Raw genomic sequence first — 13,575 nt, forward strand, 5'->3', positions numbered from 1 at the left:
AAACACTTGAGCAGCGCAGATGTGACACGATTGTTCTTTGCACTCTGCAACTGCAATCATTCTACTGCTGGGAAGCGGCTGCATTTTACTTCCGCTGTAGCTACCAGGGGTGGCGGGACGCTTTTTTTCCGTCACTAAACCTATACAACAACACGAGGAGCTCACATCAGGGTACGCAACAATGTGACGCGGAGAATAAAGACAGCCAGAAAAGAATACAAAATTTAAGTGGGCGTAGAAACCTAGTGCAAAGTATTGCCTTAAAACTTGGCACTTTGAGGGCTTCGACCATCTGAACAAAAAGGTGTGAACTGGTAACTAGTACAGTGAAAGCGCGTTAATTCGACCCCCGTTAATTCGGAAAAATCGGCTCATTCGACATGCGCGCGTGATCCCTACAATTATATACAGGAGTCTATGGAGCGGAACTCTCGTTAATCCGGCAAAATGTTAGCGCGCATCTGTTAATTTGACCTAGCGTCGCAGCCTGCGAGCTTGCCCAGTCGATGCGGAGAGAGCAAAAAAGAAAAAAAAAAAACACTGCCAAGAGCAACGCTACTGTACAGCTCAAAATTGACGATTGTGTGGTGAAGAGTGGGCACCAACTGCCCCAACCATCGAAACACACGGTAAAAGAAGCCGCAGAAGCCTTGTCAGAGCGGATGGACTTTTTTTGAGCAAATTCCGCATGGTGCGTGTGCCACAGAGCATCTGACAGCTATTAGAGCTATTGTCGCTGCTCAAATTCACCCGAAAATAGAGATGAAGATTACAAACTTCTTTGGCAAATAAAGGTACGGCATGCTGGGGAAATTTTCGCGTTTTTGTTGTTCATTCGATATTTCGTTAATCGGATAATTCGACAATTTTTCACGATCCCACCAACGTCGAATTAACGAACTTTTACTGTATACTACAAGCAAAAGTGCAGTGTAGTGTGTCTTTATATCAGTCACATAATCTACACCTTAAGACTGTCGCTGTTGCCAATTACCGGGGCCATTTACGGAGCCAGAGCTTCAGGAAAATGACGAACATCTCTCTGTCAATCACGTGCGGCGGTCTATGCCGGAGTGCACTGCCGTTTTCATAAAGTGAGTACGTACTTCTGTCTCGCTTCTGCACGCCATTGTGTTGAGAGAAAGTCGGTGGACACCCAAGCTCTCTTGCCCTCTTACCCAACTTTGGTGTTCGTTTCTAACCGCGATCGACTTGCTGTGAGCAAGGTCTTCAGGCAGTAGCAAGAGCTACGGGCTTTGAGCAAGACGACTATGAGCAAGACGACTCGATACATAAGATGATATTCGGTGGACATATCGAAGTATACGCGTCTTACTATACATACCGTCCGCGGACCGATATTATGCGTAATCACGCAAGGACCCGATACGATAGACATAGTCGCTACCTGTAAATAAAAATAACTGTACATTGTATGTACAGTCGCGAGCAAAAGTTTGTGGGCCAAAGGTGCCACGATTTTTCTTTTTTTTTTTTTCTTCGCAGCCTGGGCATTCCGGCTGAAATGAAGAGCGCACGCCTACGTGCACGTGTTTGACCAATAGAACGTATTAAGCCAATTCGAGGCCGCGGAGCTGTGCTCGAATATATTTAAATTTTTTGCTGATGCCGTGGTCTCCAAACTTTTGCTCGCGACTGTACATATCATCTGCTGTGTTTCAATGGACCGTTCTCCAAAACTAAGAAGGCGTCGCTTACATGGACAGACGTCAGGGATGTGTTCTGCCCGAATTTTTTTTTTCACTTCCTGCGTAATAATAATAATAATAATAATAATAATAATAACATAAAAGAAAGACGACACCAACATCATTTAAGTTGAATATACAATGTTGCCCAAGACAAACCAGTTAAAACATTTTACGGCCAGCGCCTTCACTTCCTCACCGCGTAAGATGACCTGGACTTATCAAGATTATTCTCGGTGACAAAGGTCCTTGGACCATGGTCACATGCGTCGCGAGCTCAGAAAGCGACAAATGCGTTGCTGCAGTTTCGGAAGTCACCAGGCCTAAGTGAGCGACTGCAGTCCCTGTCTCCGGATGGACGCGCCCATACTGTGCTCCGTTAGTGTGCCCGCGAATACACGCAAAGTGCCTCGAGCGGTCAGTCGCGCGGCAATTTTGCGTATATTCGCGGGCTTCTTTCACGCTCGGAAAAACACTTTTATGTAGAACGCATTGAGCAACAGAATGCTGTATCGGGAGTCTTTCGCGTTGCTCTACAATTTTGTCATTGACACATTTAATCTAATTATAATATTTGAGAAGTTGATTAATTAATTCAGACTAATTATGTAATTAGGCAGAATGCAAAAAAATATTCTGAATATCTCCAAGCGACGGCAAACAACATTACCTTAGTTCTGTCCAGCTACGTGGCATTTGCATATTTTTAAATCTTGGTGCATGATAGTTGGGACATCCTGTATATGATACGTATATAGGCTCTTTCAAAGGCATGGCACTCGATGGCAGAAGGTCCCGAGTCGGCAGAGTTTACATAAAATAAACTTTCTGGTGGACCAAGAACGCAGCGATGCGGAGCGTCAAGGCAAGACACAAGGAAGCGCGATCAGATCTGAGCGTCCGGCGTCGCCACACCAAGGTTCCGCTTTGCCGATTCGACGCAAAAGGGCTTACTGTGTGCTCTGCTTAGCTAGTCGGCATGAGTCAATTGACCACTTTTCAGGTGGGTTGACTCGGCTTCATCTGTTGTGATTTATATGGGCGCTATACGACTTCTTTAAATGAGCAAGGTTGAAGTAAAACGCGCTATTGGGTGACAAGAACGTACGGAAAAGAAGCACAAACAAGTGGACAAGTGTGAGTGTGTCTTTTTCTCACGTTCTTGTGATAAAATTGTGCATCTCACTGCGACCTGCTCATCTGGCACTGCGATCGTTCAGCCACCATGCGAACACGGTCGGCACACTCACTCATGAGTAACACGCATTCACGCACATTTCAAAGACGTGAGTGTGAGTCGACGTGAGTTTGAACGTGAGTGAGTACCTGTGAGTGTGAGTAGACGTAGGTGCGAACGTGAGTGAGTAGAGTACCGGTGAGTGTGGCTACGCGTGCGTGTGAACGTGAGTACCGATGAGTTTGAGTGGACGTGAGTGTGAACATGAGTGAGTGCCGGTGAGTGCGAGTGGACGTGAGTAAGTATCTCTGAATGTGAGTACCTGCGAGTGTGAGTTGACGTGAGTGAGTAGAGTATCTGTGAGAGTGAGTGGACGTGAGTGTGAACGTGAGTGAGTGAGTAGAGTACCGCGGTGAGTGTGGGTAGGCGTGAGTGTTGAGTGGACGTGAGTGAATACCTCTGAGTGTGAGTAGGAGTGAGAGAGTGCCGGCGAGTGTGAGTAGAGGTGAGTGTGAACGTGAGTTAGTGCGAAGCCTGAAAGAAAGAATGGTGAGATGAGTATGATTCTTCGCTTATACTGCCGACCTATGCGCTAGAATGATGGCCAGTATTTGTCTGATCTTCGTGCTTGTGGCTTCACACGTTCTTGTGGCTTCGGTTATTACGCTTTATCTGCCCTCATTGTCCTCAATTTCAAAGCAATGTATACGTTTTTAAATGCAGAAGGCAATAAGACTCCGCGAACACACATCTATGCCAATTTCAGTGGTTCCGCTTGTCCATGCGTCCGGGGTAATGGTTTCAATACGGGGCAACGCGGTCGCACGTTGTAGCTCATACTGAGCCCGATAATAGTGTTCATCGATTGAAACGCGATACTCTGGTGGCGTGGCTGCCGGAACTTTTTTGCGCCGCCGGTGGGTGTGGGGACACCGATCTGATGCATTTTTTTTTTGTATCAAATGAAAGCGGGTGCCTTTGTGATGGATTGTAACTGCATTCGGTCCCCTCAGCGATCACCCAGCGTTCGCCGATGGCACCGACGGCCGGCCCTCATGCGGTCCGATCTAGTATCGCGTTTCAATCGCTGAACACTGTACATAACAAACGCATGCGCAATGCCGGCCTGCTTGCTTGCTTTTTTTTTTTCTTTAGTCTTTCTTATTTTTTTACTTTTTATGCAAGACAATACAAAAGTGTCTTGGGAGACGTTACACTGCAGCCCCAAGTGCCGACTTTTTTTTAAGTTTTACGGGCCAAAACCATGGTCTGATTATGAGGCACATCATAGTGGGGGACTCCGTAATAATTTGGACCACCTGGGGTTCTTTAACGTGTACCCAAATCTAAATACACGGGTGTTTTCTCATTTCGCACTCGTCGAAATGCGGCCACCGGGGCTGGGATTTGATGCCCCCCACCTCGAGCTTAGCAGTCCTACACTACTGAGCAACCATGGCGGGTAATCCCGACTTTTTGCTATATTAAAACCGCGGAATGTGCGCGATTCGCTGCTTTTGCTAGATAGCACTCTGAAGAGGGCCACAAAGATGAGCAGTACAACAAAGGAAAGTAATCAAGATCAGGGCAGGAGCCACGGCGCTTGACGGATCGAATTCGGGCATGCAGCCTTTGTGTATCCCGATTCGTCCTCTGCGCGATGACATGCAACTGCGCAAGGAAATGTTTGCCGTACTGCACCTGTCAGTCGCACCATATAACTGAACGTGAGCCGATGGTATACGAATCCTAGACAATGAGCACAGGAAACAACCAAAGCGGCGAGATAATGCTCAACAATTTTACTTCGTTTTAACACACAAGAAAAACGAGTACCTCGTTGCTTGGAAGCCCCAATACGAGTATATATAAATGAGCCCGTATCAAACTTGAATTTGACGTCAGGAATATATGAACTCTGGTGACAGCATACAATGAAAAAAAGACAGGGCGCAAAAGGACAAACAAAAAGCAAGTATGCGGCGACAGCGCATTGTTGAAAGAAGTTTAATAAACGCTCGCCTCTGGTGATGTACAAGACAAATGCGCTTCAGAAAAAGAAAAACGCGCGTCTACAACCCACGAAATCAAACCCTCTGGTACACAAGAAATGAGGCGAATAGCTTAAAACAATGAGGCTTAAACACTTAAACAACTCTGCTGCTCGCATATCCGGGCCAAATATTAAAGGCATTGTCCAGGCTTTCCAAACTTCAAAATAGAGCAGACAGCACAGTATGATTTCCAGAAACAATCTTAAAACATAAAAATAGCGACTCTGTTCAACTAAAACGACAACACACTGACAGCTAAAGTAAGAGGTCTCAGGATGACACTAGCAGCGCAATCGCGATTTCACCGCAAATATCCCGAGTTGATATTTTTTTTAAGGAAGAAGCGCAGTGCGCGAGTTGAGGTGCGCAGTGTTCACGCAACGTGCCTGGCTTACAGCATTCAAGCTGCGAGCATTTGTATAAACGGCCGGAGACGCGGAACAGTACTTCAAGAGCCCATATAGATAGCTCTCGCAGCAGACACGAAGTGCAGCAGGCTGCGTAGGTTATCCCTTCCTCGTAAGCCTGAACTCAACAAGCGCAGTAGTGAGAAGAAAGGTTACGTAGAGCAGCATGAGGATAGCCCCGACAACGCGAGATGAGCGAAACCACGTCACGAGCGCCGACAGAAGCAACACAAAGAGGACGACCACGAGCGCTCCATAGATGAGTGGGAGCAGCTCACTGTAGTGGAGCTGTATGCAGGCCACGGATCGTGATGCGAGGTTCATACTGAAGGCGACGCCGATACCCAGCAGTAGCGCTAGCACGGGTCCGGCGAAGCAAGCTGCCATGGCCATCTGCGGAAAGCCTTGGCGCGACAGCGACAAGTTGGTCACCAGGTCCCCGATGTTGTTGCCCCAGGCGAGAACGGTCATGCCGAGAAGGACATCACTGATGCCGTACAGGGCGCCGAATGCCTTGAGGAGTGCCACTATCTCAGTGGCGATGCCGTAGATCCAAATGATGGACATAGCGAAGCCGACGTAGGCGAAGACAAGGTGGTAGCGCGGTGGCTCGTGCGCCGACGATGTGAACCAGACGAGCCCGGCCAATGCGAGGCCTAACGTAATGACTAAGCACCACGCCGGCACCACGCCGCCAATGCGTGCGGTCAGAATTCCAGAAACGCTTAGGGCCACGATCGGACCAGTGACGCAGTGAAGAGCGTTCAGCGGTCGCGACCAGTTGGCGTGACGGTTCTCGTGGTCCACCACGGGTATGGTCAGTACAAGCACCAGCGAAATTGGCAGGGTCAGCACTTCGTAGACTTTGCCGCAGAGGTGCTTGGCTTTCCACTCGCCCGGTTCCACGGGTGAAATGTGTAGAAGGAACTCGATCCACTCGCTGTATGTCGGCGGCACTTTCTCCTCGGACGACTGGCTGAGCAGGGGAGTCGCCTCACCAGGAAACACCGACGAAGAGACGAAGTTGAACGAAGCCTGGCTCGTTCGCGACGGACGCCGAGGCTCCGCGACCTCTGGTGACGGTGGATCGGCACGCTGCTCTTCGACAGAGGTGGTGAAGTAGTAGATGGCATTTTCGTGGTGGTGGTGCAGACTGATACCCGAGGATGATCGACGCAAGCGGGGTCTGGTCAGAAACGGCGGTGGCGTGTGGACCACGTCGTCCGCCTCGGCGAGCGAAGCCAGATCTTGACTTTCTTCTTCACATTTGCCACTCTTGGTGCTAGAACTGCTGCTCGAAGACTCACTGATAGTCTTATCTATATTGCTGTAGCTGACCCGGGAAACGCGCCGGCTCGCAGGGGCTTTGCGGCAGAACTGAATTTTGCATATTCTGTCGAGAAATTTCTGGCCCCACACCGCAACCGTTATGTAGACCAAGTAAAGTACGATGAAGCCAACCGCGTCAGATAGCTTGATGCATCCGCCCGAATAAAGTGTGAAGGCCCAAAAGGAAGCCGCCAGGTAGAAGATAATGTCTCTCAGCAGGGACGACTGGATCAGCTCGAAGTCGTTGCTGATGAAGATAAGGCCAACGACGATGGTCGCGACATAGGTGCCTCCGCCGAACAGCTCACCGATAGCCAACGCGGTGCGGTCACGCCGGATGCTGGCGATCGTGGCGATAGTGTCCGGCGCCCCATTACCGAACGCCAGAAAAGTGACGCCGGCCACTCCTTGGGAGAGCTGGAGGGACTTGGAAATGTGCACGAGCGCCGGACACAGGTACGAGCTGGCCGTTGACCCCAGCGCCACAAACAGGGTGACGAGCCACAAGACTAGAAGCAGCAGCGCGGGGAAGCCAGCACTCTGGTCTCCTCCGCAGTACAGGAAATCCACGTAGTGCAGAATCGCACGTCCAGCGTCGCAGTCGTCGAGGCTCCTAGCCAGAGCACAGCGACTGGCGCTGTCGTTGGCGAGGGTGTTCACCGAGCTGCAGTCAAGCTCGCTTTCCGCGGCGTGCAGGGCGGACGTGCCCATCGCAGCTCGAGCTGAACTTTCCTACGGGTGGGAGGGAATTTCTTGCGCGCACGCATCACTGGCCAAGCTGTACTGGTGGCCCGGGCGGTGGCGCCAGCAGCGAAGCCTCCCACGAATGCAAAATGCTGGTGAGCGTCTCTGCACCGTGGCCAGGTAGGAATGGACGAGAACGGCACGACCGGCGACTTGCGTCCGTCGATAGTCAGTCTCCGAGAAGATCTGCACGCGTGCCGTCACCGTGCGGCAGGCTGCCCGCTTTAGTGATTACTAGGGCATCGCAGATTAAAGGTGACGTAACGCCTGCTGCGGACAAGGACAGCCAATCATTTGCCAGGTGCTATCCCTCGCCCAGAGATACAGCAAGGGAGAAGCGCCGACGTTTACGACTATATGCAACTATGCCACGGCTGTCATTGCCACGTACTCAGGCCTTCTTTCCAGAAGACAGCAACGTATGAAACGAGAATGTGTGCATCACATTTCTTTTTTTTTTTTCTTAATTGTCTCGCCGCGGGCTTTGTGTGCCGCCATGCTTTTGACATGTAATACTGCTATCCTGTCGAAATACACGCGCTGTATTGTCTGCTGATAGGCTGTCGCAATGGGTGTTATTCCATAAATCGTTACAAAGCCGTACGATAGCTCCGAGTAAATTAGTTGACATGGATCCTATTTCGCTATATCAGCGCTGGTGCTTTGAGGTCCGAGACTGCGACGTATTTATCTATGCTCGCCCCTTAGTTCGATAACGAACCGTTGTTTTATAAATGCGCGCTATACTCTCGCCATTATCGATGTTTACTCCTGTCGATTAGGGAGCGGCGCAAAGCAAGAAAATGATAAAGAATGGCCTCAGGAAAGACAAAGGAGCGTTGAGGCGGATGCGGTGGCTGGCCTGCGTTTGTCTGTGCTGACCTCGTGGAAAGCGTTGCGTGTTCGTCGCGATCGTCAACACTGGGGACCAGCTGGTGCGAGCGTCTTACGAGGACGAGCTTGGGTCCGTCCTTTGTCCACAGATAAAAAAGTTGGCCCAGCACGTCTGCCGCGTTGATTGCTAAGGAGACGGAGGGGAAAACACGCAAACTTCCGGCGCTGTTGTGGCCGCACAAACAAAAATGACAGGTGCAGATGGCATTACGTAGCCGAGCTTTTCTTTTCTTTTTTTTTTTTTTGTCGCTTAGGTACGTACTATAACCTCGTCTAGAGTCATGCTCTTCTTTATATTGGGACACACATATAAATTCTATGTAGACATACGTTTTAAGAATTTAGGAAACACCCGTGTACTTAGATTTAGGTGCACGTTAAAGAACCCCAGGTGGTCCAAATTTCCGGAGTCCCCCACTACGGCGTGCCTCATAATCAGATCATGGTTTTGGCACGTAAAACCCTATATATTCTTTTTTAATTTAGGAAGGCGTCTGTGTTTCGGAAACAAAAACGTAACCACTGCTCGCGGTGATCGTGCAAGGCGTGAAGATAACGACAGACACATCGTCCCACGCGTGCGTTGCGCACATCTGATAAAGGAGAAACTTCGCAACTAAGCAGTTGAAGTCTCCGCGGGTTGTTATTTAAAAATGAATAAAATAAAATAAAAAGTCGGCAGCTTTATTGTTTTCTCAGGAGCATACTGCAAGATAGCTAGCAGTGCTATATAAAATAGCAAAAAACGCAATATATATTCCATTTCCAATGATGCGCAACAGGTGAGATTTTGCACACTCTCCGCCGGACGCTTTATCGCTTCGTAACATCGTGCGAAGGGCAAATTTTAATTTTCAACACCAGAGAAATTTTAACTATAGCGCGGAAACTTAACGCATACTGCCTAATCACATTCCCATCCAGCGTGAGACGCATCGCGATCCACAAAGACGCATAATCCGAAGAAATGATTTTTCGTGATTCAAGTAATATCGGTAAGTTAAATTGTGGAGTTAAACCTCTCGAAGCTGCACAGGGACGCCGTATAGTAGGAGAATCCGGATCAATCTTGACTACCTGGTGACCAATAATGTGCGCACCCCAAGCATGTTACACGAGCCTTCTTGCATTCCGCCCCCTGTCGGAATGCGCCCACCGGGAATTGAACCCGCGACCTCGTGGTCTCAGCAGCGCAATGGCACAGTCACTGATCCCCCGCGGCGAGTACACCGCCCTCATAACGTTTCGTCTGCGTCGAGTGGGAGCGTCCTGTTATGTGCGTCTTGTTAACGCAGCCGGAACCTGGGAAGAGCGCATGCCGTGCCGTTGCGTGCGTGGAACTGCATATACTACCCCAGTTTCTGTGCGGCCAACACAAAAGGAAGGAGTGTGCGAACACCTTCCAGGCGCTCGGTCTGCGCGGCGGCCTATCCTCAAGTGGCAGGGCGGCGGAACGGCCGCCACCGTGAGGCACGGGCAGAGGTAGACACAAGGTAGACTCGAAGCTTCCAAAAACCGCGATCGCGCTAGTTTTGAAAGCCGAGTGGGGAAATGAGCGAGCGCGTCTGATGAAAGTTTGGTGACGCGGCGGCGGCCTCAACCTTCTGAGGGCCGGCCTGCGCAAACGTCGTGGGAACACAAGAGGCTCGCCCCTGAAAGCCAAGAGAGACGGACGTGCTCTCCGCCGCGCAAACGAGCTGCAGCCGGACCAACTTCGTTCCCGTGTGTGTTCGATGCGCAAACATTGCCTGTGCGCGAACACCGCCTCCTCTCCTTTTTAGACCCCGAGGGCATTCAGATAGGTTTTCCTCTTTCCGGGAGACTCGTAAGACGGGCACCTGTTAGCTTCCGCGTATCTGTGCTCGCCATATCGATCTGCGCTACCTACCGCGCCAGATAGAATGGCTCTGCTTCCCGAGCGGCGCTCTTTGGCGTAGCGCCTCGTTAAAGGGCAACTCCGGCGATTTTTCGATGTCCACTGATCTTAGTAAAACTTTGGATGTACGTCAAGGTCCATCTAAATAAGTCGCGAAGCTTGGAACGAAAAGCGTGCCAAAACCTATCGCAACAGATATCAATTAGTGGTGCACGATTGAAGCGGTGGTGCAGGATCTGACGTCATCGAATCCTCGTAGACGTCACACGAAATAGCTATCATATCGAATTCGGTACCTCGTTTATTGGTTATTTTAAATTATTGATGAGTTTCTAAGCAAATTGAACCACCCTACCGGTGAAAGGATTGTTAATGCCCTTTGAAAATGATAATTTTTAGTATTGTTAAAAAAAGGCGGGAATTGCCTGTTAAAGGCAGGGCACAATTGGCGCGAACAAACGAGTGAGCGAGAGTCGCAATTTCTTCTGCTCTGTTTCAGAACGCCTTCGGTGTGACCGGAGCTTTGCGGGGCCCTCTACTTAAGCGGCATTTTCAAACTGATTCGGAAATTTCAGGTTCGGCTGCGGGCTCCAACCACCGCGTTTAAATGGCAAAAGAAGCGCAATACGTGCATGCACTGACGTTGAGGATTGTTTTTGGATACTACCACCTGGTCTGACCCTTTTATGGTTGAGTGTACCATAGTGCATCGATTTCTTTCGGGCTTCATGTCATATAGTGTTATTTTTTGTGTTTAGGATTCTGATGTTAATGTAATCAGAATAAGGCTCATGTATACGAGGCAAAACCCTACCCCCCCCCCCCCCCCCCACCCCCCGTTTCCTTTTTTTTTTTCCGCTCTATTACATGAGGAGTGCGGGTAATGGCTATTACTAAGAGTCCAAGTTCTTGAGTAAGTACTCCATGAAAGTTAGCGAGTTTGTTTTCACAAAATGAAACTACAACATAGATATTTGAAAATGTGCAATTCTTTATTAAATGTGAAAATTGGGAAAATTGGCCACAGAAAAAGCCGGCAATCCCACAATTATATTTAGGGAAAACAAGAAAAACAAAAACGGTAATTAAAATCCAAAATACCGTCGAAAGTGTAAAAAGATGGCAAAACACTAACAGAGGAAGTCTGTGGATCACGGATAAAATAAAGAAGAAAAATAGGTTATTAGAGTACAAGGACAACACAGGCATGGACAGGAACTTCGCATATGACCCCTTGCCCCTCCCCCCCCCCCCTCCCACTCCCTCCTCCCCTCCTCCGACCCCTGAGTCGCATACAGACCCCTACAACGTACAAATGTGGCTATGGGCAACCAGAGCTGAAACTTCACCTGCCAACAGCAGCGCCTTAACACACAGCCTAGCGAGCGGAGGAAACAGTTTTCAGTATCACATGCAGCGATTTCGCGTCGGCGAATTCACCGCTATTCTTGAGGAACATGAAACACACGAGGATAAACCACTATGCCGAAGGTTACCGTGAAGAGGACATTAATTGCACAGAAGCCCTTTTGTTTCTGGAAGACGTCATCTTACCTGACTCCGTGCCACAAATACTCAAGAAGGGATCGAAATTCACTGTGCCACCCAATGTGAACGCTGAAGCAATCACATTGGTTGTGGTATCGTATTATAATACGATACATAGAGATATGCCCAATTAATAACACTTATACATATAAATGCCCAATCAAATACCGCCATGTTTACATTCATGAAGACATTGGTCGCATAATCGTGTCAGGTTAAATACCATTACTGCGAACTATCTGCCGAAGTCTATGAGCCCTTGGAAATGTCAATGACTGAGCATCACTGAGAGATGAACGTGTGGAATTCGTTACGTTACAGTAGTTGCATGCTGCGCAGTCTTCGCGGCGGTACAAAAGTCTGCTCCCATGGCAAAGTGCAGCACTTTGCATATAGTATCTGAACATACACATTGCTCGAAACAATTATGTTTTAAAGCACAATTTCCCGTGCATGTAATATTCTAATACGACGCTGAACAACTGCGAAATTTCTTAAACAGGGCTCCACGATCTGCACACAAGATGAGTGTCAAAAACTGGAGCAGTGAAGCTAAAGAAGAAATCGTTCCATTAAGGATTTATTGATGGTTTCCGAAGTCTAGAAGCTAAATCCGGGCCCTCAGAAGTGGCATAGTGGAGTGTGCAGCAATTAACTTCAGTTATCTGGTGCTTAATATGTGCACCAAAATTCCAGCTTATGCGCGCTGCAGAAATCCGTACCGGTAGAAATGCCGCCAACGGTGGACTCGATGCACACCCACGACCTCCAACTTAAGTCCCTTTCGCTTAAGCTGCTAGATGAGTGGCTGACCAATGAGCTTGAGCAAAAAGTGACTAACGACGTCCTGAATACTTCTTTTTAGCATAGTTTAGCGCAACACAGTTACAACTTATTCATCTGCGATGCACGAATTTTCAGTGTCATTCAGATATTGTGGAGAAAAAGGAACAAAAAAAAATAAAGGCAGATCTTGCCTCAGCTTTCAATGAACAGGATAGCAAAACTGGCAGCGTCTTGGAAAACGGGTTCCGGCCACTGTGCATATTCCCCTCTATTTCGCGTTCACACCTATGTTTTCCCTCCGTCTCACTGCAAAGCGTCGTAGCCGAGAAGCGCTACTCCATAAATTTCTTCTCAACATCCGCAAATAAAAACTGGCTATTAAACTCGAGTACCGAGGCACGCCTATCAGGACTGGCACGACGTTTACACCGGTATACGAGACAACGCAAAATCGACCTCGACCCCGATAACGTACGCGCACGGACGTTTCGGAGCGAAGCGCGTGTCTGGCCCGTTAGATACGCGCTGCACGTACCTACGCAAAGGCAGCGCCAGCTATGAAGCGACAGAAATCCACGTAGCAGAAAGTCACGCATCACCTCTCGGGGCTGTTTAAAAAAAAAAATAAGCGTGAAATGGGAACTAAGCACGTACCACGGAAACGGGTGGCACTCGCCAGGTGGTGTGGGGCTCCTCGCGAGGATCAGGCGGCGCGCGCATTCTGGGAAACGCCGCCGGGCAGCGGATGGTTCGCGCACTGGAAAACGAAGGATGCATGCTCCTCGTTGCTGCTGTGCCCAACCCTGGGCATTCTGGCGGAACATGAAGCGACGCCCTTCACGGCTCCAGCGGCAGGCGGGTCGGATGTTTGGCCGTGGGTGTGTTGCGAAAGTGTAACCGATCTTCATTCACCCGCTGCGGCCCGGCGGGCGCCGGATTTGTCAGCGCTCGGCGGCGCGGGGTTGAGGCAACGACGAGCTCTCATGCAATTCGGGCGCCGCGCATAAAAGGCCGCCTGGCTGACTTTCGCTAATGCCGAGAGCGGCTCGGC

At 49.4% G+C, this 13,575-nt stretch overlaps 2 protein-coding genes across 3 annotated transcripts in view; both read right to left on the reverse strand.

The window, feature by feature from the left end:
• The window catches only part of LOC119458055 (myosin light chain kinase, smooth muscle-like), a 205,612-nt gene that overhangs the window by 101,260 nt on the left and 90,777 nt on the right, over nt 1-13,575 (reverse strand). The gene's annotated exons all lie outside the window — the stretch shown is intronic.
• Nucleotides 4,890-7,824, reverse strand: LOC119458077 (mitochondrial sodium/calcium exchanger protein). The gene has a single exon (XM_037719891.2). The coding sequence runs from the start codon at nt 7,385-7,387 to the stop codon at nt 5,447-5,449; it is 1,941 nt and encodes a 646-aa protein (XP_037575819.1). The 5' UTR covers nt 7,388-7,824; the 3' UTR covers nt 4,890-5,446.

This window comes from Dermacentor silvarum, chromosome 1, assembly GCF_013339745.2.
Source record: "Dermacentor silvarum isolate Dsil-2018 chromosome 1, BIME_Dsil_1.4, whole genome shotgun sequence".
Classification (NCBI taxonomy): Eukaryota; Metazoa; Arthropoda; class Arachnida; order Ixodida; family Ixodidae; genus Dermacentor; species Dermacentor silvarum.

Bases quoted from the DNA above. Each gene is read 5' to 3' on its own strand.
- LOC119458077 (XM_037719891.2), bottom strand. From the start codon at position 7,387: ATGGGCACGTCCGCCCTGCACGCCGCGGAAAGCGAGCTTGACTGCAGC.